Here is a 25,057-nt window from a genome sequence, read left to right on the forward strand (position 1 = left end):
TGCCTAGCAACTTCATGATCGCTTTATTATCAAATGCCAGATCGACTTGGCCCTTGCTTTTCCACGAACTGCCTCTGGGAGGTGACTCCATGACTCCCCCTCCACTCTAGTCATTATATAAGCATTAAACTGGGCAAGCATTGTTGGGTGGAGAAGAAACAAAAGGTAATCATTGTGTCTAAGCATGTCATACTGGGCGTTTATTCAGAGAAGGAACAAACCAGTGACGTGGTCAGGGTTACGAACTGGCAAGGGCAATGAAGGCCTTCCCGAATGGGGCCGAAACGACAGAAGGCCTACTGTGGCACAAGTGAGTCAACTTTTAACAAATGTTAAGGGGAGGAAGAGTATGTAGCCAGAGTATGTGGTCAGAGTGTCCATACTGACTCCTCCCTGCTCATCGTTGGTAGTCACCGAAATACCCTGTGGGATAAAGATACAGGTATATCCCACCTCTTGATGGGTTCCAGTCAGATACTCTTAACCAATCTTATGTGTGTTAGTCAAACGGCTATTTTGGCTTGTAGGATAGTCATTAGCCATTCCTGAATAGCTGTGGGAAGTTGACCAGCTAGGGCTTTGGGCAGTGTTACTTGGGAATCCTGGGTCCAGGCCTTCATGCAAATCTCATGAATAAGTCCTTAAGACTTGATAAGTCCTTAAGAGGTCCTGTAGAGTCCGTGCCTTGGTAGGTGGGGGCTGTTTGGTGGCATGCAGAGGACCAACAGCATATATCATAATGTTTTGGCTTACTGATGTAAACCGCTATAAACACTTAGCATATATGTTAAATATATGTGCTATTATTAGTTATATTCATTAAAAACAATAAAAAGCTTCAGTTGCCTCTAAATCTGCGATTCACTCTGACTTGGAATGTATTCATTAAGATAATTACGACTCTTTTACTCCCATTTCAGACCATGTCGATTTCAGACCCAATCACCCCCTGAATGCAACCATGGTCCTAGTCTTCACCTCCTTGGTTCTGAGACCTCCCTCTGACTGCATCCATGGTCCTAACCATCACCTTGTTGGTTCTGAGACCTTCCCCTGACTGTGACTTGTCCTAATCTTCACATTGTTGGCCCCCAAGACCTCCCCCTGATTACAATTGGTTCAAATCAATACCATTGGATCCTGAGACCTTCCCCTGACTGTGACCGTGATCATAGTCATTATCGTAGTGGTGGGTCTGAGATCTCCCCACTAACTGCAGCTTGTTTTAATCGCCACCTGGTTGGTTCCAAGACCTACCCCTGACTGCGACCATGGTCCTAACCTTCACCTGGTTGGTTCCGAGTCCTCCATCTGATTGCAAACATTCTTCTGTTCACCCCCTAACAAGTTCTGAGACCTCCTCCTGATGGGGATTTGTTCTAAGCATCACATTCTTGGCTCTGAGACTGCGACCATGAATCTGGTCATAACCGAGTTGGTTCAGAGACCTCCCCCTGAATGTATCCATGGTGCTTATACGCTCCATCACTGGCGAATTGTCCTAACTGTCACCTTGTTGATTCCCCCTGACTGTGACCATGGTCCTAGTCATCACCTTGTTGGTTCCTAGACCACCCTTTGAATGTGACAGTGATGCTAATCACCTCCACACTGGTTCCAAGACCTCCTCTGATTGCGTCTTGTGCTGTGTAATAATCACTTCGCTGGCACCGAGACATCCTCCTGAATGTGAAGATGGTCCTCAGTGTTTGAGACCTCCACCTGACTGCACTATTTTGTTGAGTCTCTGAATGCAGAGAGATCCCTCTGAATGCAGACCCTGATTCCCTCAAGAGTCCATAATCTATTGCCAGAGATATCACAATACTAGAGTCCCTTCTGTATCTGTGAGCCCTTCCATCAGTCCCAGCATGCACAGAGGAGTCCAAGGCTGTGTGGAGTAATCGGCTCAACAATGTTGATGAGCTCATGGGTGAATTTGGCAGTGGTCTTACAGCAATGCAACAAATGCCTGTGGATGTGAATAATGAGTCCAGCTTGCTGGGAGCAGGATGCCAACATTGAGTCCACATTTTTCGCTTTGGCTCAGACTGCCTAACCTAACCATATTAAAAATTAAGGATTCTAAATGGTGACAAGGTCTCATGATAAACCTGTAATTGCTGTAGAACATTTAAAGCATGGAGACGTTCTTTCAACTGTTTTTTTAATAAATTAAAAAGTCCTATAAAGAGTTCTAGTATAGAATAACCATTTTTGGTTCCATGAAGAACCATGATTCTAAGGATGTGTGAGTGTGACGAGCCTTTTAAAGGTGTCAGGAACCTTCACTTGGTGTAAATCAAATGTAAAATGACATGTATCTCATTATTAGGTGGTACTTCACACTCGCATACGTCTCTTTTGCAAAGCCGGTTCTTTAAGGAACCAAAAGTGGCTAGTTCTAAGGCATCATCCGTTTTGCACCAGTGAGGCAGTGTGTGTTTCTCAGAGCAGCTGCCTCAGCTCTCTATATGTGTTGTGAGGTGGGTTGGGTCAAAAATGTGGACTGTCCAGTTAAACCACTTCAGAAATTCTTTCTGGAAGCAACTACCAAACGCCAAATGAGCCGACCTCAGATAGTTTAGGAATTTCGACAACAGGAAGTTTGGGCCCAAAATATCTGCTCTTTATTGTGAAAATGATTCTGTGACGTAAAATGACCTCTATTATGGTTTCTGTAGCATTTCCTGTGACTCAATCCTGTCCTTCAGAGCCTTAAGATGTAGGCCACATACTTACTAGTTTTAGATGTGAAGGGGCCCAGGGCCTCATGAACATGAGGCGTGTGACTAACAGCAGCTGGGGTTAGCTGAGGTCAGCAGTCACCACAGTAACAATGCTAAAGTCGCAAAATTGATGCTAACTCCATGATTGCAATGCTAATGCAGTGGTTGTGATGCTGGGTGAGGCCGGTGGCCGACACTATAGCGATGCATGAGCCGTGTGACTAACAGCAGCTGGGGTTAGCTGAGGTCAGCAGTCACCACAGTAACAATGCTAAAGTTGCAAAATTGATGCTAACTCCATGATTGCAATGCTAATGCAGTGGTTGTGATGCTAGGTGAGGCCGGTGGCCGGCACCGTAGCGATGATAACGGCATAGAGGCGATGTTAGCGAAGCTGTACCTGTGCTGGCCGAGGCCGGCGGCTAATGGCAGCGTAGACGTGCTGTCGCTACTGACAAGCAGTGTGCCTTCTGTGTCTGTGGCTAAAGGTAGTCCTCAGACCTTCAGTCCCAGGACATGTCTCCTCTAAGCAAACGTGAGGCAGTTCTCACACATACACAGTTCAACGAAGTCGGTCAGTCAGTGAAATAGCCTCTTTTAGACACAAGGGTACTCAATTATCACCACTTCTTTATGAAAGCAGTCCGATAAACCCACTGAAAAGGCCTACTGAACACTTCAGGTCATACAAGCCTATGTCTTATTCACATTTCCTTGGCTCGTAAGCTGATCATAGCCGCTATTGCGCTGGTTTTGTTCCAAATCACATGGACACGCACTCTTCCACCCGTCACTTTTGATAACGGGATCAGTCTTGTTGCGAGTTCTTGTAGGGAAACAAACGTAGTGAATCTCTGGAAGAACAGTTTCATGTGTTTCCACTGCAAGTGACTCGAGTTCCTTGGGGTTGTGGGGTTTTTTCCCTTCTAATGGGAAACGACATGACGCCAGCCCTGGTTCAGTACAGCAAGTTCACAACCAGCCCACTGCACTAAGTGGGTCTCGCTTGTACCGAATAAGTTGCATCACCGTGCTCATTTGCTGTATGTGTCAATGAAACACAAGCAGGCAAGCAGGCAGGCAATTGATAAAGGCCGGGAACACTCCATTCCCGTTTCTCTGCGGAGTCTGTCACACTCTAATGGCTGAATTTCATTCAAATCTCACCCACTATTGGCTGCTAATTAATCACATGCGATGAAAATAGAAGTGGACCACCTGCTTTCTGGCGCGACGTGACTGTGAATATCATTGTACCCCAGAAGCTGAGTTATCTTCCGGGCATAATTGAAATGAGGTTTCAGCGTTTAGAGGAACTGGCATAATGAGTTCATTCTACTTTTGTTGCTCTCTTGAACGCTGAAGATACAATGAGTAAAATCCCACATTAGTCCTGGGGAAATCTGAGAACGATCCCTAGGTGAAGCCGGAGTTAAAGACTTGGGAACTTGGGGTTCAGGGAAGATTGCTTCCTATTCCTACTCCAGGACGGGGGGTCATTTGACCAACAGTGAATGCCAAGCCAATAACATTGGCCATACAAGCACTGTAGGTTAATGTGCCTTTAAGATTGTTAGTTTTTGGACTGTAAACACTGTTCTAGATAAATATTCGAAAGGTAAGAGAACCTATTTTTCTAATTGCAACCACAAACCAGTTGGCTTATTGGCTTATCATTATTATTTTGTGCCTTTCTGACATTGGTCAACATGAAGTCCAGGCCTCTACACTCTTAATAATAAAGATCCTACAAAGGGTTCTTTGGGCAAAGCCACAAAAGAACCCTTCCAGGCTCTATTAAGAAAATATATATAACCCCCCCGGACTAGCATCACCGGGCAACTAACTCGCCCTGAGGGAAGCGTCACATATCCGGCTCCAACCCACCAGCCTGCAGACGCCGGTGACAGCCAGCACCGCAGCGAAGCGATGTGGGGGGAGAGCGCCATCTACCCACCCTGGAAAGAGCAAGGCCAATTGTGCTCCCTCGGGACCTCGGCTGCCGATGGCTAGCAGCATGACGGGGGTTCGAACCAGCGATCCTCTGATCATCGTGACATTGCTTGAGTCTTCCTTCTAATAAAGTTAATGTAATCAGGGTCCTCAGGGCCCTCAGGGCCCTCAGTGCAGAACGTTTGCCTTATGAAGATCTTCCCAAAGTTTAAATGCGTCTAAATATCTGCTGGATTTCACCAGTGTTGCTCTCCTCTCCAGGTGGAATGGGCGGTTCTAAAAGTGGGTCAGGTTTACGTCAGCGTACTCCTAATCAACCAGCTATCCTGGCTCCGCCCTCTTTTTGAGGCTGAGCATCCTGGAGAGCTAAAGCTAAAAGCTGAACCTGCTGAGCTAAAGCTTGAGCCACACCTCTCTGCTTCACTGTGGTATTTAGCGACTAGACTAGGTGCCGGGACGGATGGGAGGTCTCGATGCAGCCCCCCCAGATTTACGGAACTATGGCATCGCTCGAGGAACTTGTAGCACCTTTGTTTTTCTTCTTTGTTCTCCACCTTGTTCTTTTTTTCCTGTCTCACTTACAGGCCTGCTGCAGGGAGAGGAAATGAGCTTTTAGTGGTACTCCTGGAGCCACTCAGGGTTAAGCACCTTGTTCAAGTGCAGAATAACAGGGCTTCAGCCCTACAGTACAAGCCACTTTTCCCTGTGGGCTCCACAACATGATAGAGGAGAAATCCCTTTAAAGAACTTTGACTTCTTGGAATGGGTTGATATGAGCTGCTTGTAACAGTGTACATTGGCTAGTCAGGAGCGAGGAGTGAGGACCCACTTTTGAAGAGGAGAGCGTTGGTCCTGGTGATCTGTGAGTGTAAAGGGCCTTTAAATCGGTAAGTCGCATATAGCGACGCCCAGATCAGGTCATTTTTTGTGCCCAGATCCGATCTGAGTCTCTTAATGCCAGATCTATCTATACTTTACTGTAGTAATTATTCATATTTCAGCTGACTTTTTACTTCTACTCCTTACATTTTCACCCAAGTATCTGAACTTTCTACTCCTTACATTTTAAAAATAGCCTCGATAATCCTATTTCATTTCCCTTTCATCATTAAAAAAAAAGACCTATAAATCACGCCTATCATTCATACCATTCTGACTCCCTATTGGTCTGTAAGCGATCCATCGCACCTGTACACGTCCCGTCACTCTCCAGCAAGCACACAGCAGACGTCTGTAGTCTAGTATGAAGACTGTGTCCGTGGCAGAGACTCAAGAGACCTGCAGTGAAACTGGAGTCCAGACTAAGCCCCACATTTACATTCCAATAAAGCTTATTGATCACACGCCTCTGAGGTTTGACTTTTGCAGCATTACAAAACTTCTAGACAACGACTCCTTATATTTTCCTCCATGAAGCTCATGTTAATGCTCAGTAGAGCACAGAGACGCTCCTTTAATAGAGCTGATATTACTGAAATGCTTCATTTTCAATGGGCAGATCTGCAGCTGAAACAGGAGCCTAGTGCAGCCCAACATTTTTTAACATCAACATTTTAATAGATCATTCTCCTCATTATGGCTTTTAGAGAAATTAGTTTTTTGGGAAGGGGGGGGTAGTGCACTATAGACCCCTGTGGTGCGGCCTAAGCTTTCGGCCTTTGTTTTCCTTCCATTACTTTTACTTTTTTTACTTGAAGTCGTTCTGAAACCAGTCCTTTTACTGGAGTAAAAAGCTTAAGTTGATACTTCAGCTTCTATAGAAGTCTTTTTAAACCCTTGTATCTCCACTCACTTCAACCTGAGAAATGAATGTGAATACTTTTGACACCTTTGCTTAATGCTGAGGATCCGCCTCTATTGATCTGATCTCTGTATTAATAATCCATCCGGTCTGCTGGTGTGATACTGGTTAATAGTGGGTAAATGTGCTGTGTGTGTGATTTGGGTTTCTATAGCGTGTGAGTGTGTATTAGCATTAGCGTTAGCCTCCACTCTTCCACTCAGGTTCTAAATAGGCTCTTCAGTGCTGGTTTATAAACAGAGAAAGGCGAGTGAGTGGTTCTTCGGTTCTCCCGCTGGTAAAACAGAGCATTTCAGTGGGAGTTTTATAATGGGTCAGATGTTATGGGCTGTTTTCAGGGTCCACTGTAAAGTAGCTCAACACTGCAGACTCTCAACTCCTTGGATTAAAATCTTTGACTTCCATTGCAAGTTTAGACGTTTTTTTTCTTCTCCTGTGCAGTTGCCATTTTGAAGATACAAGGTTTTTGCGAGACCCTGACAACGTATGAGCAGTTGTCATGGTGATTGGTGATTAATGTCATTTAGGAATCCTCATCAAACAAGAAGGATCAAAAAGAGCGAGCCCCAGCAAACAACACACGCATGCCAATTACACAGCTCCATCAGCAAATTGAGCTTTTTAAACACAGCCTCCTATTATTGCAGCTCCCTCCCATCCTCCCATCGTCCTCTCAACGTGGCTTTTCATGTAGAAGCCTCTCCACCCTATAAGTACGAGCCATCTCCGCTTCCCCAACACATAAAAGGTTGCCATGCGTCACAGAAACAATGCAATCTACAGCACTTACAGCTAATCAGTTGTAGTGGCATAGTGGTGGGGTGGGAGTTGGGGTGGGGTGGGTGTTAGGGGAGAGGAGATCATACAGTAGTGCTGCATAAATGGCGGTCATGTCCAGGCATGTCCAGTTCTGAAGCACATTATGACCATGTCCGTCTTGACGTGTAGGCTAGGTGTTGTACTGAGTGCTGTCCTGCTGTAGATTTCCCTGTATTTCCTTTCAAGTGACAGGTATTCCTTCAAGTCAGGTATTCCTTCATTCCTTCATTCAGTAATTATAATTTCAGTACCACTTTATGATAAGGCTACCCTTATAAAGGGCTTATTAATGGTTTATGATGTGTTTCTTAATTGTTATTAATTAGGTTATAAACACTTTACTAATCACTATAAAGGTCAAAAGGTGTTAAAAGTAAAAGATCCTTGAGGAAGTGTTGGAGGTTCTGCAGGTTGAAACTGTGGAAGAACCTCTTAAGGTGCTTTGAGGAACCAGCAAGAACAGGTTTTTAAAAGGAAAAAGGTTCCTTGCTGGTTCCTCAAAGCACCTTAAGAGGTTCCTCCACAGTTTCAAACTGAAGAACCTCCAAAAGCTCCTCAAGAATCTCCTACTTTTAACAGTGCATTTACTGTCCATCTTGGCCTGCAGCTGCAGCAGATGCTATTGTTCAGATTGTTGTTTTATTAACTATATTTGACTAAACTTTGTAAACTTGTAAAAAAACAAAGATACCACCGTGAATAAATAGTAATAAAATAAAAAACTTTTATTAAAAAAATAATATTTAAAAAATGTATTCTCGGTTATTATTGTTACATTTTTTATTATGTTATTAGAGAACTAAAAGTGCCAGTCATGCTGCTTTGCCATCAGCATCCGGAGCCTGAGAGAGCACAATTAGCCTTGCTTTCTCCAAATGGGTAGATGTCTGTCTCTCTCTCTCTCCTCACCCTCCCAGTGTTGGGGGCATTGCATGTGCTAGGGGGAGAGTTCTAACGAGTGGGCTGGGTATTTGACTTTCTAAATAATAAATAAATTAAATATGAATCCCTTTTAATGAAAAGTCATATTTGTCGTTCAATTTCATTACATTTACTATACATGTGAACATACTGGTTGCTTTAAAAGCTGCCATAGCTTTAAATGGATCCTCAGATGAGCTCGAAAATAACATTATTATTGAATTATAACCTTGTTAATCATTAAAATTCATATGTTTCAGTGGCGTGGCTCTTTTTCCCCATCGTGAGGCGAGGTTCGGTTTGTAATTAGAATGATACAAAGTCATAAGTCATAGATAACAGATGATTATGATCACTACATAATGAGATAAGCTGGAACAAACAGTCCAGCATTATAACAGGCCGTCTGCTGGGGATGTTTATCCAATAGCCTCAGTGAATGCAGCATCACACGCCCCCCACTACTTCATGTACCGCAGGCCCTGCATGTGTTGAGTGAAGATGTAAGGTCAGTTCGGGTCATGCAGAGAATGACGGACTGAACAGGCCGATCGATGGGCTGTTGCTGTTGCTGGTCAGGAACTTCAGCTTCAGTGAGCAGCGTGACTGACGGCAGGGCTTGAATCTCCTACAGAAACAAACCTAAATATTTAAAGTGTGATCTTTCTCTTTCATATGAAATTTGATGGAGTGGCACCACTCCTTATGTGTGTCTCTCAGCAGTAAGAGAGTTACAGTAAAACTGTAGAGCAACAAGATCTCACTGTTATCACTGTTAAAAGTATAAAACGTTCTGTAGGTTGAAAAAAGGTTCTTTGAAGGTTCCTCTATAGTTTCAAACAGATTTCAAGGATCTTATACTTTTAACAGTGCTGAGTAGTAGAGATCTCGTGAGCTAGTCTGAAGAACAGAGCTCGGTTCCTCCAGGTTTCTCCTGGATGCCCCCCAGTCCAGCCAGCACAGCGTGGAAGATGTGTTCAACTCCATCATCATCAGCAGCTGCAACAGCTCACCTGATTTACCATCATTAAGAACTGATTTACCACCAAACCAGGTGTTGATCTGAGGAGAACTCTAAATAATACTAGACTCCATGAGGAGAACTTACATATATATACACTTACATATATATCACATATATATATATGTGGCTATATATATATATATATATATATATAGCCACAACTTTCAAAAATGAACTTTAATTTAATTTAATAATTGACATTGATATAATTAAAATATATGCAATTAAATTATCTAGACATATGTGTGTGTGTGTGTGTGTGTGTATATATATATATATATATATATATATATATATATATATATATATATACACACAATATCATGTATATCTGTCTAATGAAAACTCTGTATGGAGATCAATGTTTTGTTTATTCCAAGTAATTTAGAGTATTTCTATTGGTCCATTCATCCAGAGTAATTTACACAGTGTACAGAGCAGCTACTGGGTTCAAATGATGCAGAAAGACAGACAGCAGCGATATGGTACTGTATATATATACTGTTACATACTGCATATATATATATATATATATATATATATATATATATATATATATATATATATATATATATATGCAGTATGTAACGGCATGTATGTATACAGTTATCTGTAGTTGTATAGTTCCAATTTCAAGGTAGGTAACAACAATGATGTATGACAAATTTAAAAATGTCTAGAAATACAGTTACAGAAAGAGGTTTATAATATTGTTACACATCAGTTAAAACAGAAAAAAACAACACAAGGGTTTATTAATATCACACTGAATTAAATCCACTGAATTGATTCACGGTTTGAAATCTCTTTAAATTCTTTAAATTGAGACGAAAATCAATATAAAAAAAACTTTATTTTGATGCTGCTTTAATAATCTCTTTCTATGTTACAGAACACAAGACAATACACAGGGCCGGTCTCCAAGGCACAGCCTGAGTGTTTACATTATAAACAAACTCCCCCCAGTACTGCACTGTCTGAAATCGATCGATAGGTGCCTGCTGTAGCTGACCTTCTGGACATACATACATTCAAGATGCTGGGACAGACTGGTTGTGACAGTCATGCTGTATTGATTTCTCCTTTTTTTCTGATCCACGACCACAGAGAGAAAAACAATAGCTAATTCAATAATGCAGATGGTCCGAGCAGCTACTTCACTGACTTCATTGACGACGTGGACACTGACGGAGAAGAAGGCACAGTGCCTACTGCGAGGTTCACAATACAGTCATATCAACACATGTCTCACCACAGTTTAAACATCGCAATACGTGAACAAACAACACTGAATCGACAAGGCCCTAAACAGCTTCTCATCCACAGAGACAGAGAGTGAACGAGGTTTGCATATCCAGGCACTGAGTCTGCTATGTGATGTGTAGATGACCCTCTTTTGCTCCTGAACACCTCAGTCATTAACATTAATTACCTCATAATTAATTAACCACAGCTTGATTTAACATTCCGCCTGCTCAGTATAACCCTGCGATGGTCTGTCAATACAGTGCAGAAACGTGCCAAACGTGTTACGTAGCAACCATAACTTCACATCACTGGTTACAGCTGATGGAAAAATCCCCAATCTCCCAAATATAGCCCAAATATAGTCAATCAACCAAAATTGACGCACTTTATGTCCAAATAGTTATAGACACCGCTTCTAACGAATGCACTATTCAGCTGTCCCTGCAGAGAACTATTGCCCATAGAATTGGACTGTCTGAAGCAGATAAGCATGAACCTATTGGCACCATGCCTAATGTCAGACGTGGGCTAGAGGGGAGCATTGAGCTGTGGAGCAGTGGAACTGCGTTCTCTGGAATAATGGATGGTGCTCGGTCCAATGATGAGTGTTGGGGAGTTGGGGATCATGAGGTAGGGCGGTGATCATCCAAGATCCTGACATTCACTGACACTCTTGTCATCAAACGCAATCAAATCCTCACAGCAATGCTCCTCCAAAATCTAGTAGGAAGCCTAGAGACAGTTACTCCATCAAAAGCAGGATGAACTTCCCTTGATTTCGGAAGAAACAATACATGAGCAGGTGTCCCAATACTTTTGTCCATATAGTGTATGTATGTATGTTTGGAAAGCTGATACCTCAGAAATTAGCATGGTGTAAACCAGTGGTTCTTAACTCTGGTTCTGGAGAACCCCCTGCCCTAAAAATGTGCAGGGCAGAAGGTTCTCCATGATCAGGGTTGGGAACAACCACCGTAAGCTACTCATCATCACACACTCACACGCAATCAGAGGACAGCCCGTAGCCTCCACAGGTCCATCCGCAGCTCAGGTCCGAGGCCCAGCCACAGCAGATCTCCTTGAAGGTCTTCCTCATCTCCTGACTGCGGAATGCGTAGATGAGCGGGTCGATGACTGAGTTGCACATGATGAGGATGAGGTACATGTTGAAGTGAGACATGAAGCAGATGCAGTAAGGGTTTCTGGGGCAGGAGATCATGAGGATGAGGTGCAGGAAGAAGGGCGCCCAGCACACCACAAACACGCCCAGCAGGATGGTGAGGGTCACGGCGCCCTTCATGTTGGCCGCCTGCTGGACGGGTCCGTTGCCGGGAAGGGCGGCAATTCGCTTCATGTGGAGCCTGGCCAGGAGGAACATGTGGACGTAGAGCGAAGCCATGAGGGCCAGCATGGCGAAGAACATGCTGATAAGGCAGATGAGGACGGTGGGGGACTCTGAGTAGATGATGAAGAGCACACCGGAAGCTGTGCAGAACGCCCAGATGCAGGCAATGACGGTGGCCGCCCGCTTTTGGGTCATGATGTTGTGGTAGCGAAGGCCATAAAAGATGGTGATGTACCGGTCAATGGCTATGGCCAGCAGGTTCCAGATTGAGGCCAAGAGGGAGCTGCAGATCATAGAGTCGAAAACGTTGTCCATGGTCTTGGCGACACTCCCGGAGATGCTCAGGTTGCCACCAGTAATGAGCGCCATGACCACCGTCTCTGTGGAGTTGGAGACGCTGACCAGCAGGTCGGCTGCCGCCAGGCTGCAGATGAAGAAGTACATGGGTGAGTGGAAGTTCTTGTTCTTGACAATGGCTGCAATCACCAGGATGTTCTCCACCAGGCTGACCAGTCCCAGAATGAGGAACACTTCGGTGGAGACCAGCAGTTGCTCATAGCAGCCTGAGCTGGATCCCCTTTCTGCCTTGCTTCCAGCCTGAGCAACCAGACTGTGGTTCCTGTGGGAATGGTGCAGCCCATGGTGCTGTGTCATGTTCATCTTCGATTTCGTTCAGTCAGTCCATTTTAGTTGTAGAACTTTCTCAGCAGCTTTATGGAATCGCCTGGAGTCCCCTGAAGCCCCCTGAAGGGCAAACCGGGGGTAGCCAGGAAAGGAAAAAGTCCCTAATCACATTAGAGGAACTGCGATTCAAGAAGGGTTCAAGTTCAAGTGCTGGAGATTAACAGGTTGCCCAGGGAAGGTCTAGAAGGGTCCTGCAGGGAACTGGTCATTCAATTACTGCATAGCGAACTGCGATTATTACAGAAGCATGATCTTCTTTGCAGTCTCCAGAGCACCCAGATGCACCAAAAGTGTGGGTGGCATTGATCTTCTCACCTCACAATGTCTGTCTGCATGTAGTCCGAGGACTCCCTAAAATACTGACATCTTCAGCCCACCTGTAGGACAGTTGAGTAAAGAAGTCTTTCCTTCGGAAGGGGAAAACAACCCGCATTCTGAATCCTCAGCCACGGCTGTGTCACCACCCCTGACCAGCTTTCATCTTCTCTCGCGACAAAGTGACAGAGCAACGGAGCAACATGAGGCAGTCGGAGGCTGAAGGAAGGAGGCAGACAGAGTGAGAGCTGAGCTGTGCAGGCAGTCTCCTAGGTCCCAGTAGCCGGAGTTAAAGCAAAAGCGCTGAACCCAGCAGAAAAAACGGACTGAGGAATGCAAGAATCCAAGGCAAACTGCAGACTGCCAGAGCATCTCCTGACACTCTGGCATGTAATACTCACTTCCCCCCCTTATCCAGGGTTCTGCACTCTGATCACTGACTCCTCCTCTAACTCCTGCATCCAATCAGAGCCTAGTTTGAGAGGGATGAAAGCACGCTCCTTTCCATCGAGGACGGATCTTTCAGAGATGGGTCTGGAGACGGCATAAATATGAATAAGAACTTACGCACTGTGATATTAATGTCAGTAGTGGACTCGGAGGGGGTGCACTGATTACCTGCGTCTTTGAACGATGTTCCCTCCACTTTGTGTCTTCTGCTTTTATTCATGAGTCAATTTGTCCCTCTGCGTTTGATAAACAACCTCGTTACCGATGCCGCTTAATGCCGCGTGTCCCGACGTTGTCTCTCTCGCTCTGGCTCCCTCTCGGCCTCATTGATCACGCAGCTCTAAGTCGTACGCCACGCCAGCATCATCACTTGGCATTGTCAATGCATCGAGTGTCCCCTCTCCTCAGCCAAGTACGTGGGCAGACTTGATTTAAAGCATCAACATGAAATGGAACACATTATTTGGAGCCTTCACCTCATCGGGACGTTTCCGAATGAGCTTTACCATGTACCGCGGTATTTAGCAATATCGCTGGTATCTCGAACTGGGGACGGTATTTCATAATTACGATATGCCTGATTACGACGGGTCAAATTCATGTGCTGTTTAACACCCTTGATTTTGCAACAAAACAAGAAACATTGGGACAAGTGTCCCAATACTTTTGTCCATATTCCGTATTTGGGGTTGAAGTTTTGCACTGGAGCTACAAGGCTGCGTATCTGACACATAAGCTAATGGAAGCATGTGTGTGCTAATTAGCATGGTATAAATGGCTAATGCCTATATCATTACACGCTTGTCTCAAACAGCATTCAGTGGCTAAGCAAACCGAAAAAGACTTGCTGATGTGGCTTATGACATTACTGTGTCAACAAGGCTAACTGGTGAGGCTAGAGGTTTCTTGTTCGCTGCATTGGCCTCGTAGCTCCAGTGCAAAGCTAAAGAAGCAAAACATCAGACACCGAGCACCTCTGGGCCACAGTTTACTACACATAGGGTAAGGGGAGAATCTAGTACACGCCCAAATAAGCCCATTTCCCCATTGGGCATTGGGCAAGAAACAAGACAAAAAGGGGATGTCCAAATACTTTCGTCAATATTCTGTATTAGGGGTCTAAGTTTGCTTCTTTAGTTTTGCACTGGGGCTACAAGGCTGCGTATCTGACACATAAGCTAATGGGACCTAGTTAGCCTAATTAGCATGGTGTAAACACCTAATGCCTGTATCATTGTGTTTTATGCCACTATTATGTCAACAAGGCTGATGAGGTCATTTTTGTTTTTTAGTAGCTGCATTAGCCTCGTAGCTCCACCCTCAGACACCAAGCACCTCTGTGCTGGTTCACTACATGTAGGGTAAGGGGCGAATTGAGCAGCTTTGACCTGTTCCTACAACGGCCCTAGCTTAGATATGTCAGTTGAGAAGATCTACAGAATATATTTCAAGACAAACTCCCTATAATTTATTTTGTTAGCACTTCAGTTAAGTTCAGTTGAAGGCTACTCGCCTTTCCCCACAAAGCCATCCTTTAGCTTTCATGTTCAACAGCTTACGTACCACAATTATGAAAATCAAGAAGTAAATGACTTTGCATTGACGTCACAGACCTTTGGCTAAAGTGACATGAGGTTACGGCAATGTGGCACAAACTGAGGTGAATAACATTGATTATCTTGTAAAAATGGCACCTGTCGAGAGGTCAGGCCTTGAAAGTGATGTGTTGGAAGCAGGGAAAATGGGAAAGTGATGGCTAGACGACTGCATGGTCTTCAAAACGTCAGGCAGGTCTTGTAGGGCGTTCAGTCCTTACCAAAAGTGCTCTACCTAAGCACAACTGGTGAACAAGGTTAGGGGTGCCTAAGGCTCAGATCCACAGAGGTCTCACCTCCCAACTTACAGGACTTGAAGGGTTTGTTGCTAATCCTTAATTATTGGTGCCAGATACCACAGGACCACCTTCAGATGTCTTGTGGAGTTAGGCAGCTGGTTGTAATGTTATGGCTGATCGCTGTATCTAGAAATACAAAGGAATTCTATGGTAAATGAGATTCTGTGTAACCCTAAAAAAATGAATGCTAACCACAAGACTCACAATAAAGAGTGACTAGGCTTGAGTGGTATTCAGGTTTTCTGTTGGCTGAGCACTGACACAAGCCTTTGTTTGATAAAAACTCGTATCTGAGAGCACAACAGAACTACCAGAAGGTACGAATTAGGCAGTTTCTTTCGTGTTTGGACTCGTAGCCGGCTTTCCACAAGTTCTAGCAGGCTAAAAGCACAGGCCGTGTTCCAGCAAACTGAGGCTCAAATCACACACATTAAGAAAATAAAGCCTCAGGCCTGAGAGCACAACGTCGAGTGCATGGTGTTGGGGGGGCTGTCGACTGTTTCAGGCACATCGAGTAGACCGATTGCTCTGCCTTTTAATCAAACCCAGGACGTCATGCACTGAGCTCTCAGCACTGCTGTGAGGACAGGATTGCATTTAGCGGTAAGAGCGTTGGTGAGGTCAGCGTGTTGGAAGATCACCTCAACCCCAATTAACCAACTTATCCCAAAAGTAATGAATGGAGCACCATCTCTTATTCGAGTGACAGCAGCACAGTTCCACTGCTCCACAGCTCAATGCTGGGTGTCTTTATCCCCCTCTAGCCCATCTAGTGTTAGGCATGGTGCCAATAGGTTCATGTTTATCTGCTCCAGAGAGTCCTATTGAACTTTCTATTGGCAGTACGTCTCTACAGAAACTAGACAAGCTGTGTGTGTGTGTGTGTGTGCATTTGCACATCTGTGTCAGCAATGAGTGCAACTTAAAGAAGATAAAAGCATTAATTAGAAGGGGTGTCCACAAACGTATTTTTTTCAATATAAATGACACAAATAGATAAGAAGAAATGAGTCCCTAGTTTGGCCATTAGTGTGCGAGCGAACAGCTGGCCCTGCTGCTCTAATCGAGTGGGAAGGGAGGCTTAGTTCCACTCTGGTCATTCTGAGAGGTTCTGGGGAGAGTGTTGGGCATCTGTTAGATATGGAAATATGGAAATTCTTAGTGCCACTGATTTTGACATTTAGCCTCTCAGTGTCTCCCAGTGTTACAAACAATTACAGTTCTTTGATACAGTTCCCCCATCCCTCCTGCTGGTCAGTTGTGTAGCTGCGTTTAGCAGTGGGCTATATATACTTCAGTCTATTTCACTTGACATGATCCAGCTAACTTAATGCTATATGCTGTGCTAGCAGTAAAGCTGCTTTCAATGGGTCTCGTCAGAAGTAAACAAACACCACGTTTTTTTTTTTTTTATTATTGAAATCTGTCAGTTTTCAGCCTTTTATGATGATTTTTAATACAAATGTAAAAACAGAAATATCATTTTTTCCGCACCCAATCTGCATGAACGTAGCATTTGTTTCTTTCGTGTTTGGACTCGTAGCCGGCTATCTTCAAGTTTGCTAGCAGGCCTAACAAATCACACATATTTAGATGATAAAACTTCAGATCTGAGAGCACAAGTCGAGTGAATGGTGTTTGGGGGTGCTGTGGACTGTTTTCAGGCACATTGAGTAGACTTAATCAAACAGGGGACGTGGTGCACTGTCTGCATGAACGTAGCATTTGATCGGTGCTCTTTGGTGCTCGGGTGGACTGTGTGCTTCTTTCCCTGGCCGTGATGAAAATAGTGCTGACATCAGACATCAATACCCAGGTAATTGGTGTTGCATTGAAACTCCCTATGTACCTGATTCATCATCCAGTTTCAGAGGGTGTTCATGTGGTGGGTACTCACAGCACAGATGGAAAAGGGGACAGTGACAAGTGGACTCATCGGAATACATTCACGTGCTGCTGCTGAAGTTCACTCAGCCCTGTGCTCCTTTATGAGCGAGCTCATCTAACAAACATCACTGGAGCCAATATAGTAACGGAACATGCCTTAAGATGGGGGGATTCCCTGAGGGGAGCGTTGATGAGGGATGGTTGAAAAGGGGATTGAAGCAGGGTAAGAGTGCAGTAAAACAGACCTTAGCTCCTATCCTGCTGATTGCTGGATGTAATAAGAAGTTAGGGTGACCAGACGTCCTATTTTTCCCCAGACGTGTCCTCTGTTTGGGATGTAATAAAGAAAATGTGTCTGGCCGGGAGTTCTAAGGTTTCATTACTCAGGTTGAAGTGAGTGGAGATACTAGGGTTTAAAAAGACTTCTATAGAAGCTGAAGTATCAACTTAAGCTTTTTACTCCAGTAAAAGTGTAAAAGTACTGGTTTCAAAACTACTTAAAGTAGAAAAGTCAAGGTTTTTAAAACAAAGGCCAAAAGCTTAGGCCGCACCACAGGGGTCTATAGTGCACTACCCCTCCTCCCCAAAAACACATTTCTCTAAAAGCCATAATGAGGAGAATGTTCTATTAAAATGTTGATGTTAAAAATGTTGGGCTGCACTAGGCTCCAGTTTCAGCTGCAGATCTGCCCATTGAAAATGAAGCATTTCAGTAATATCAGCTCTATTAAAGGAGCGTCTCTGTGCTCTACTGAGCATTAACATGAGCTTCATGGAGGAAAATATGAGGAGTCGTTGTCTAGAAGTTTTGTAATGGTGCAAAAAGTCAAACTTCAGAGGCGTGTGATCAATAAGCTTTATTGGAATGTAAATGTGGGGCTTAGTCCGGACTCCAGTTTCACTGCAGTTCTCTTGAGTCTCTGCCACGGACACAGTCTTCATACTAGACTACAGACGTCTGCTGTGTCACACTTTCTGGATTTTTATTTTTTTTGAAGGATGACTGGAATGAAAACAAACGGAAATTAAATAAGAGTAATGAGGCAACGAACCAGCATTTCTATTTAAGTAAGATAACGAAGTATTTGTATTTCGTTATTTGACACCTGCCCACTGCCCACCACAGCTGACTGACCACAGCCTAAAAATGTCTAAACACAAAGTCTACATATATACATATTATATATATATATATATATATATATATATATATATATATATATATTAATGTTGGCATTGTGAGACCCTTGAGTTGAAATGGAAGGAGATCATTTAACAATATGGGCTGTTAGGTCTATTCATTAGTTTTGGTAATTGAGTCAATGTGTCTGCATTAACGCTCATTAACATCGCTGCCTGATTTGAGAGGTATTTGACTCTCTCTCCAACACTCTGCCACAGTTTTACAGTTTAGGTCTACTTGAAGCCCCCCCAGCCACAACATCCTAACCACGACAACCCTCATGTGTCCCCAGTGTCCTCAGTGGTTCAAGTCATCAGATCTGATGTTTCTGGAGTTACTGAATGTGGATACGCAAATCTGATTATTTGAAATTAGATCTTATAAGATGTGACATTCTCATATGTGATCCAGATTAGCCAAGCTAGCATCATCATTGTTATCATGGCAACGAGCAGCACCTGACTTGACGTTAGTGTCAGTAAACGCTGCAAAAGCAGTACAGTCAACCAAAGGATTTTTGCACCAACATCTTCCTGTCCTGTCCTGCTTCTTACAAAAATGAGCCAAAACATTAAGACCATGTGGCTAATATGCTGATGGTCATCTGTGTGCCACCAAAAACACCTCACCTGACTGAGTTCTAGCTGATACTTTAAGGCCTGTCAGCTGCCAGGCGTATCCACTGCAGATATGCTGTAGATCCAGCACATTCCACAGGTAAACGGTGCATGGGTACCTGGCCATGCTAGTAATGTTAAAAAACAACAAAAAGAGGACTCCTTAGACCAGACAACTTTTCTTTTATTGCTCCAAGCTCTAGTCCAAATGCCTGTGTGTCCCTAGTATGCACCTTTAATGGTGGACAGGGGTTAGCATGGGCACTCTGACAGCTCTGCAGCTACATAGCAGGGGGCGCTGCACTGTGTGTTGTGAGGTGTTCTTCTCGTAACCATCTTTAAACATCTTCTAAGACTTGTACCACAAGGTTGGTACAAGTCTGATGGGATAGCCCTTTGTTACCCTCACATATTGATGAGTCTTGGGCACCCAACAATTTGTCCAACCTCCCAACACAACTGACAGGGAACACAAGTCAAGTCAAGTCAAGTGGGTTTTATTGTCATTTCAACTACATACAGAGTACACAGTGAAACGAAACAACGTTCGGCGCCTTTGCTGATGAGACCCAGCACAGTTGTATCATCGGCGAACTTTATGATGCTGTTAGAACTGTGTTTCGCAACACAGTCATGAGTCAGCAGGGTGAACAACAGAGGACTCAGTACACTGCCCTGGGGTGCCCCAGGCTACAAGCCTTACTGTTGTGGAGAAACTGAACCAGCCATCTGGACCATAACAACTTGATCCATGTGAAAGTCACTTAGGTCTTCACGCCTGACCATTTCTCTTGCACCCGATAGGATGACTGTGAAACCCGACTGTTACTCAGCACTAAGCAATTTTCTGAGCTGCTACTTTTCAACTTCTACTCAGTTTTTTGCTTTTTGGTTGTTGTTGCTGTTGGAAAGATGCTTTTACGTATACTGGAATATGAGATTAGGTGGCCCTGTGCACCTGGTTATAATGACTTTGTAAGAATTTTACCCTTCAGTGAAAGTATCCTGTCTGATCACCCGTTTTCCGTAGTATTCACATGTTAATTCTGTGCATTGTAGCAAGCTGTTATTCACTAGCATGCGTTTTTGTGTCCTTTGCAGAAGACTGCAGACTTGCTGCCTCTGAAAGCCTCTGTTAAAGTACATATGCCAAATGATCCGCCAATTCCGAGAGTCCCTGCTGTTCCACAAGTGCATTCAGCTGCAGTAAGACGCTGCTGGAGCAGCAGCTCGAGCTGGCACAAAGACTGGACAAGCCTCATCCTTCACGTACTTAGCTTGCAGTAAGGATTCCACCAGTGTGAGAACTGTAGGTAACATTTTATACAAGGAAGTATTTACTGTCTGTGTAATTTCGTAACTCCACCCTATGAAAGATTGTCTCACAGGTGACTGGAATTTGCCTTCCAGGCACTCACAGCAGGCCTGCATTGTGTAATTTAACAGGTGGGGCCAAGATTCGGACGCTTCCTCCCACTGTGCTTTGGAAACACAGAGTAGAAACTCTTTGAGCTTAACAGTCTGTTCATATTGTGCTTTGGAAACAATGAAAACCCGTAAGTCAGCAACCTGTTATGCCCTTACAATGCTGTTGCTTACAAGCCTATTAAGCAATGACTAGGGTGCTCTTGCTCAGTTTTCCAGAGCTCTTCCAGTTGTGTTGTATCAGGCATTACTCTCTGAGTGTCCACTATGATGCCCTGATTAAGCCAAGAGCTGGTATCTGACTTCAGAGGTGTCAAGTAATAAAATACAAATTCTTCGTTATCTTACTTATGTAGAATTTTGGTTATCTATACTTTACTGTAGTAATTCATTTTCAGACTACTTTTTATTCATCTTTCTTTTCCTTACATTTTAAGAATAGTCTCATTACTTCTATTTCATTTCCATTTGTTTTCATTCCGACATCATTAAAAAAAAAAAGAAAAAAAAAAGGGGAAGGTGGGGTAGTGCACTATAGGCCCCTGTGACACGGCCTAAGCTTTTGGCCTTTGTTTTCAGGTAGTCAGATTAAGGTAGTCAGATTGGTGGGTACTTGTTTGGTTGGTTTGTTTGTTAGATAGTTTGTTGGTTAAGCAGTAGGTTAGTTAGATATTTGTTGAAGTATGTTGGTTAAATAGCTTGTAGGTTTATTGGATGGATAGTTAAGTCGTTAGATAATTGGGTATTTAGTCAGTAGGTTGATACAAACTATTTAACCAACATACTCCAACAAATGTCTAACTAACCTACTGCCTAACTGACAAACTATCTAACAAACTAACCAACCAACCAAGTACCTACCAATCTGACTACCTTAATAACTGACTAACTTTCCAATCAACAAGTCTACTAACTAACCATTAAATATACTAACAGGCATAGTAACTACCTAATTATCTAAATAATCAACTAACCTATAAAACCATACTAACTAGCCTATCAACTAACTGCCCTATTGACTAACTATCTAACCTACCAGCCAACAAACATACTAATTATTTAAGCACCCAGCAACTACCTGACTAACTAGCTAACCAGTTAACTAACCTACTAACTAACCTTCTAACTATCCAACCAAACTATCTAACTAATCAACTGACCTGCCAACAAACCTACAAGCTAACCAACAAACATGCTAACTAACCTTCTGACTAACTAAATAGCTGACTAACTAAAGCTCATTCATGTGATCCATTGAGGCCCAACCTTACAACCTACAGGACTTAAAGGATCTGCTGCTTATGTCTTGGTGCCAAAAACCACAACAGGACACCTAAGAGGTCTTGTGGAGTCCATGCCTCAATGGGTCTGAGCTGTTTTGACAACACAATGGGGAACTATATAATTAGGAAGATGGTTTTAATGTTATGGCTGATCGGTGTGTTTTTCTTTTAATTCCTCAATATAGTGACTCTGAAAAATGCTTATTAGTAAAATTCTACATGACTACTAAAACTACTGATAATATTAATACTAATAATAATTATTAGTAATAGTAGTAAATAGGTGAACATTATAATGCAGTTATAACACCCTTATAAAGCCCAATCAAGCCAATAATTGGTGATTAACTGCCTACTTATTCCTACTTCATGAATCAATAACTACACTGTTAAAGTGCCTTCATGTACATTTGGAGGTTTTTCAATCTGAAACAGTGGAGATGCTTTGGGGAAGAAAAAGGTTCCTTGAAGGTTCCTTCAAAGCTTCAAATTGAAGAACCTTCAAACGTTCCTCGAAGGATCTTAAACTTTTAACAGTGTAGAGTGAATTAACACCTTCATAAGCGTAAATGTTAACCTGTAACAGCCGTTAGAGCTTTAGGGTAGGTGATGGCTTGTCTTCATTTAGAGCTAGGTAATGATTTGCCATCACAACCCAAGGCATTCAATAATTAATCAAATAAACGCAGGAATGATCAGCCAGTTCATTTAATGTTCTTCACCTGATAGGCAAATGCGTCAAAAAAATTTACACTCATTACTCAAGTAGAAGCAGAGATACTAGAGTTTAAAAAGACTTCTATAGAAGTTGAACTATCAACTTAAGCTTTTTACTCCAGTAAAAGTGTAAAAGTACTGGTTTCAAAACTACTTAAAGTTTTAAAGTAAAAAAAAAAATAATGGGAGGAAAACATTTTTTGCTTTTTTCTTTAGTATGTTGGTTAAATAGTTTTTGGAGGTTTATTGGAAGGTTAGTTCAGTAGTTAGATAATTAGGTAGTTATTCAGTAGGTTAGTTAGATAGTATGTTTTTTTTTTGTTTAGATAATATGTTGGTTAAATAGTTTTTGGAGGTTTATTGGAAGGTTAGTTCAGTAGTTAGATAATTAGGTAGTTATTCAGTAGGTTAGTTAGATAGTATGTTTTGTTTAGATAATATGTTGGTTAAATAGTTTTTAGAGGTTTATTGGAAGGTTAGTTAATAGTAGTTAATAGTAATAAATAATTAGGTAGTTAATCAGTTGGTTAGTAGATTTGTAAGTATGGTTGGTTGGTTGGTTAGTTGGTGAATTTGTTGATTGAAAAGTTATTCAGTTATTTAGTTAATATGGTAGTTTGTAGGTTTGTTGTGGTTAGTGTGTTAGCCATTTGGTTAGTACGCTTGTTAAGGTTACAGTCGGACACAGGTTAAGCTGCTTGAGGTTGCTCCTGACGTCTGCAGTGTGTATTTCTGTAATGTACTGATTATAACACAGGGAAGGTACTGGATGAACTAGTTCTGCTGGTCTACATCTGCCTCAGCTGTGCCGTCATGTGGACCTTCATTCAGATCCGTATTCTTAGTCGTATAAACCATATTCTTAATTGTTGTTTTTATTCACTATTTCATCCGTTCCTGTTAATGACCATACTGGTTTTGTATGTCTGAATAGGCTCTCTCTCTCTCTCTCTCTCTCTCTATCTGTGTAATAAACCCATCTATTATCCAGAGCCAGTTTGGGGGATCAATTTATGGAGTTAAGTGCACAGAATGCACCTCTCTGTTCTGTGAAGTTACCATGGCTGCCGATTCAGCACTGGAGGACCATATAGGTCACTCAGAGTATCGACCTGTACAGGTAATAACTCCACACACACACACACACACACCAATATACACACACATCACTTTCACTGCTTGCTCAGTCTGCTTTAGCCCACCCTTAAACCACTGAACCTTATGTGTTGCAGAGATGTAAGGTTAGATCTGGAGACGAGTCTGTGCTCAATCCTTGCAGTTTACAGGACCTTTGTAGCTTCCGTATGTTTCAGTCAACAGTTAACAGTGTTATCCATTGTGTCTGATCTTATATTTAACATTTCCTCATAACTGTCTCATACTTGCATGAAAGGCTCATACTTGCAAAAAAACCTGTAGGCCAGAGGCTTGGCTGCGACACTGTACGGACCTGTAGCAACTGTAACTATTCACTGTAGTTCTACCCCAGTGAATCAACACAATCGTACATGTTCAAATAGCTCATAAAACAATGCCCCAGGCATCAGGACTCGGGACGTTTCTGTAGAACAAAGCATTTCACACTCTGAATGCCTTTTGTTTACATCTTAACATTTAATTATTCTGATTTTCCCAAAAAGGACAGTGTAATACTCCTATAAATGAGGAACATTTACAAGTGTTGAAGCTCTGGGCGACTACAGCCGGCGACCTCTAAGCAGACGGGCCAGTGGTTAAATAAACGGAAAATTCAAATTTAGCATTATCTACATTCAGGTAGGATTCAGGTACTAATCCTTGATAGATAAACACCAGTTTTTATGGTAGTTTTAAAGCACTGGGAACCTTAATCTGAGTTTCTTTCCAATGAAGGCCATCGAATTGAATGTGGCTCCTTAGGGCCCCCCACTGTAAATGTAGAAAACAGGTCTTGATGAAGATCTTCCCAAAGTCTAATAAACGTCTGCTGGATTTCCCCAGGATTACTCCAAAACGTTGTAAAAGTGGGTGAGGTATACGTCAGTATACCCTGACCAATCACAAGACTAACATGTACTTGATGGCAATGGTCAAAAGCCGATCCGCACCAAGAGCCCTTCGAGCTTCAAGTACGGCTCGGCTTGACCCACCATCCCTCAAAATTCCATGGAAGACAAGCGTCCAGGCTTTTTTCTGTCCTGGTACCGGACGGCCGAGTCCAATGCTCGCTGTCTTCAAACCCAGACTGAAGCCCCTTCTCTTCTGAGAGTACTTGGGCGAATAGCAGAGTACTATGGTCTCCTTATTGACTTGTTTTAAGTAGAACCTAAACTTAGAGGATCTTTGAATTATTAGTCTATTCAAACTAGCTGAGGTTTTTCCTGGGTAAATAGCAAAGCACTTTTGTAAGTCGCTCTGGATAAGAGTGTCTGCTAAATGCCTTAATTGTGAATGTAAATGTTACATGTCCCCGCCATCTCTCTGAGTCTGAGCAACCTGGATAGCTAATGCTAAACCTGGCATCGTCCCTCACGTCCGACACTCTGCGCCTTCCCGTTTCTTTGCTTTGGCCCTGGGGGGACCTGGCGTCCGCTCCGACACCAAGTCGCTAAATTGCGTAGTGCTCAACATGGCGTCTGTTTATGGATAAAGTCCCGCCCCTCAACTTATAATGAACATATCAGCTTTCTGTTTACACCACAAGCCAAGGAGGGTCGACATGCTAGTGGGAAAAGCCCCCCTCGGCAGGAGATCCGTGCAAACGCCATAACCAGAACACGCCG

At 43.1% G+C, this 25,057-nt stretch overlaps 1 protein-coding gene across 1 annotated transcript; it reads right to left on the minus strand.

Annotated features, from left to right (window-relative positions):
* Nucleotides 1-9,841: 9,841 nt before the first annotated feature.
* On the minus strand, nt 9,842-13,208 carry mc4r (melanocortin 4 receptor). Its single transcript, XM_072669093.1, has one exon. The coding sequence runs from the start codon at nt 12,498-12,500 to the stop codon at nt 11,493-11,495; it is 1,008 nt and encodes a 335-aa protein (XP_072525194.1). The 5' UTR covers nt 12,501-13,208; the 3' UTR covers nt 9,842-11,492.
* Nucleotides 13,209-25,057: the final 11,849 nt, after the last annotated feature.

Source organism: Salminus brasiliensis, chromosome 23 (genome assembly GCF_030463535.1).
Source record: "Salminus brasiliensis chromosome 23, fSalBra1.hap2, whole genome shotgun sequence".
NCBI lineage: Eukaryota > Metazoa > Chordata > Actinopteri > Characiformes > Bryconidae > Salminus > Salminus brasiliensis.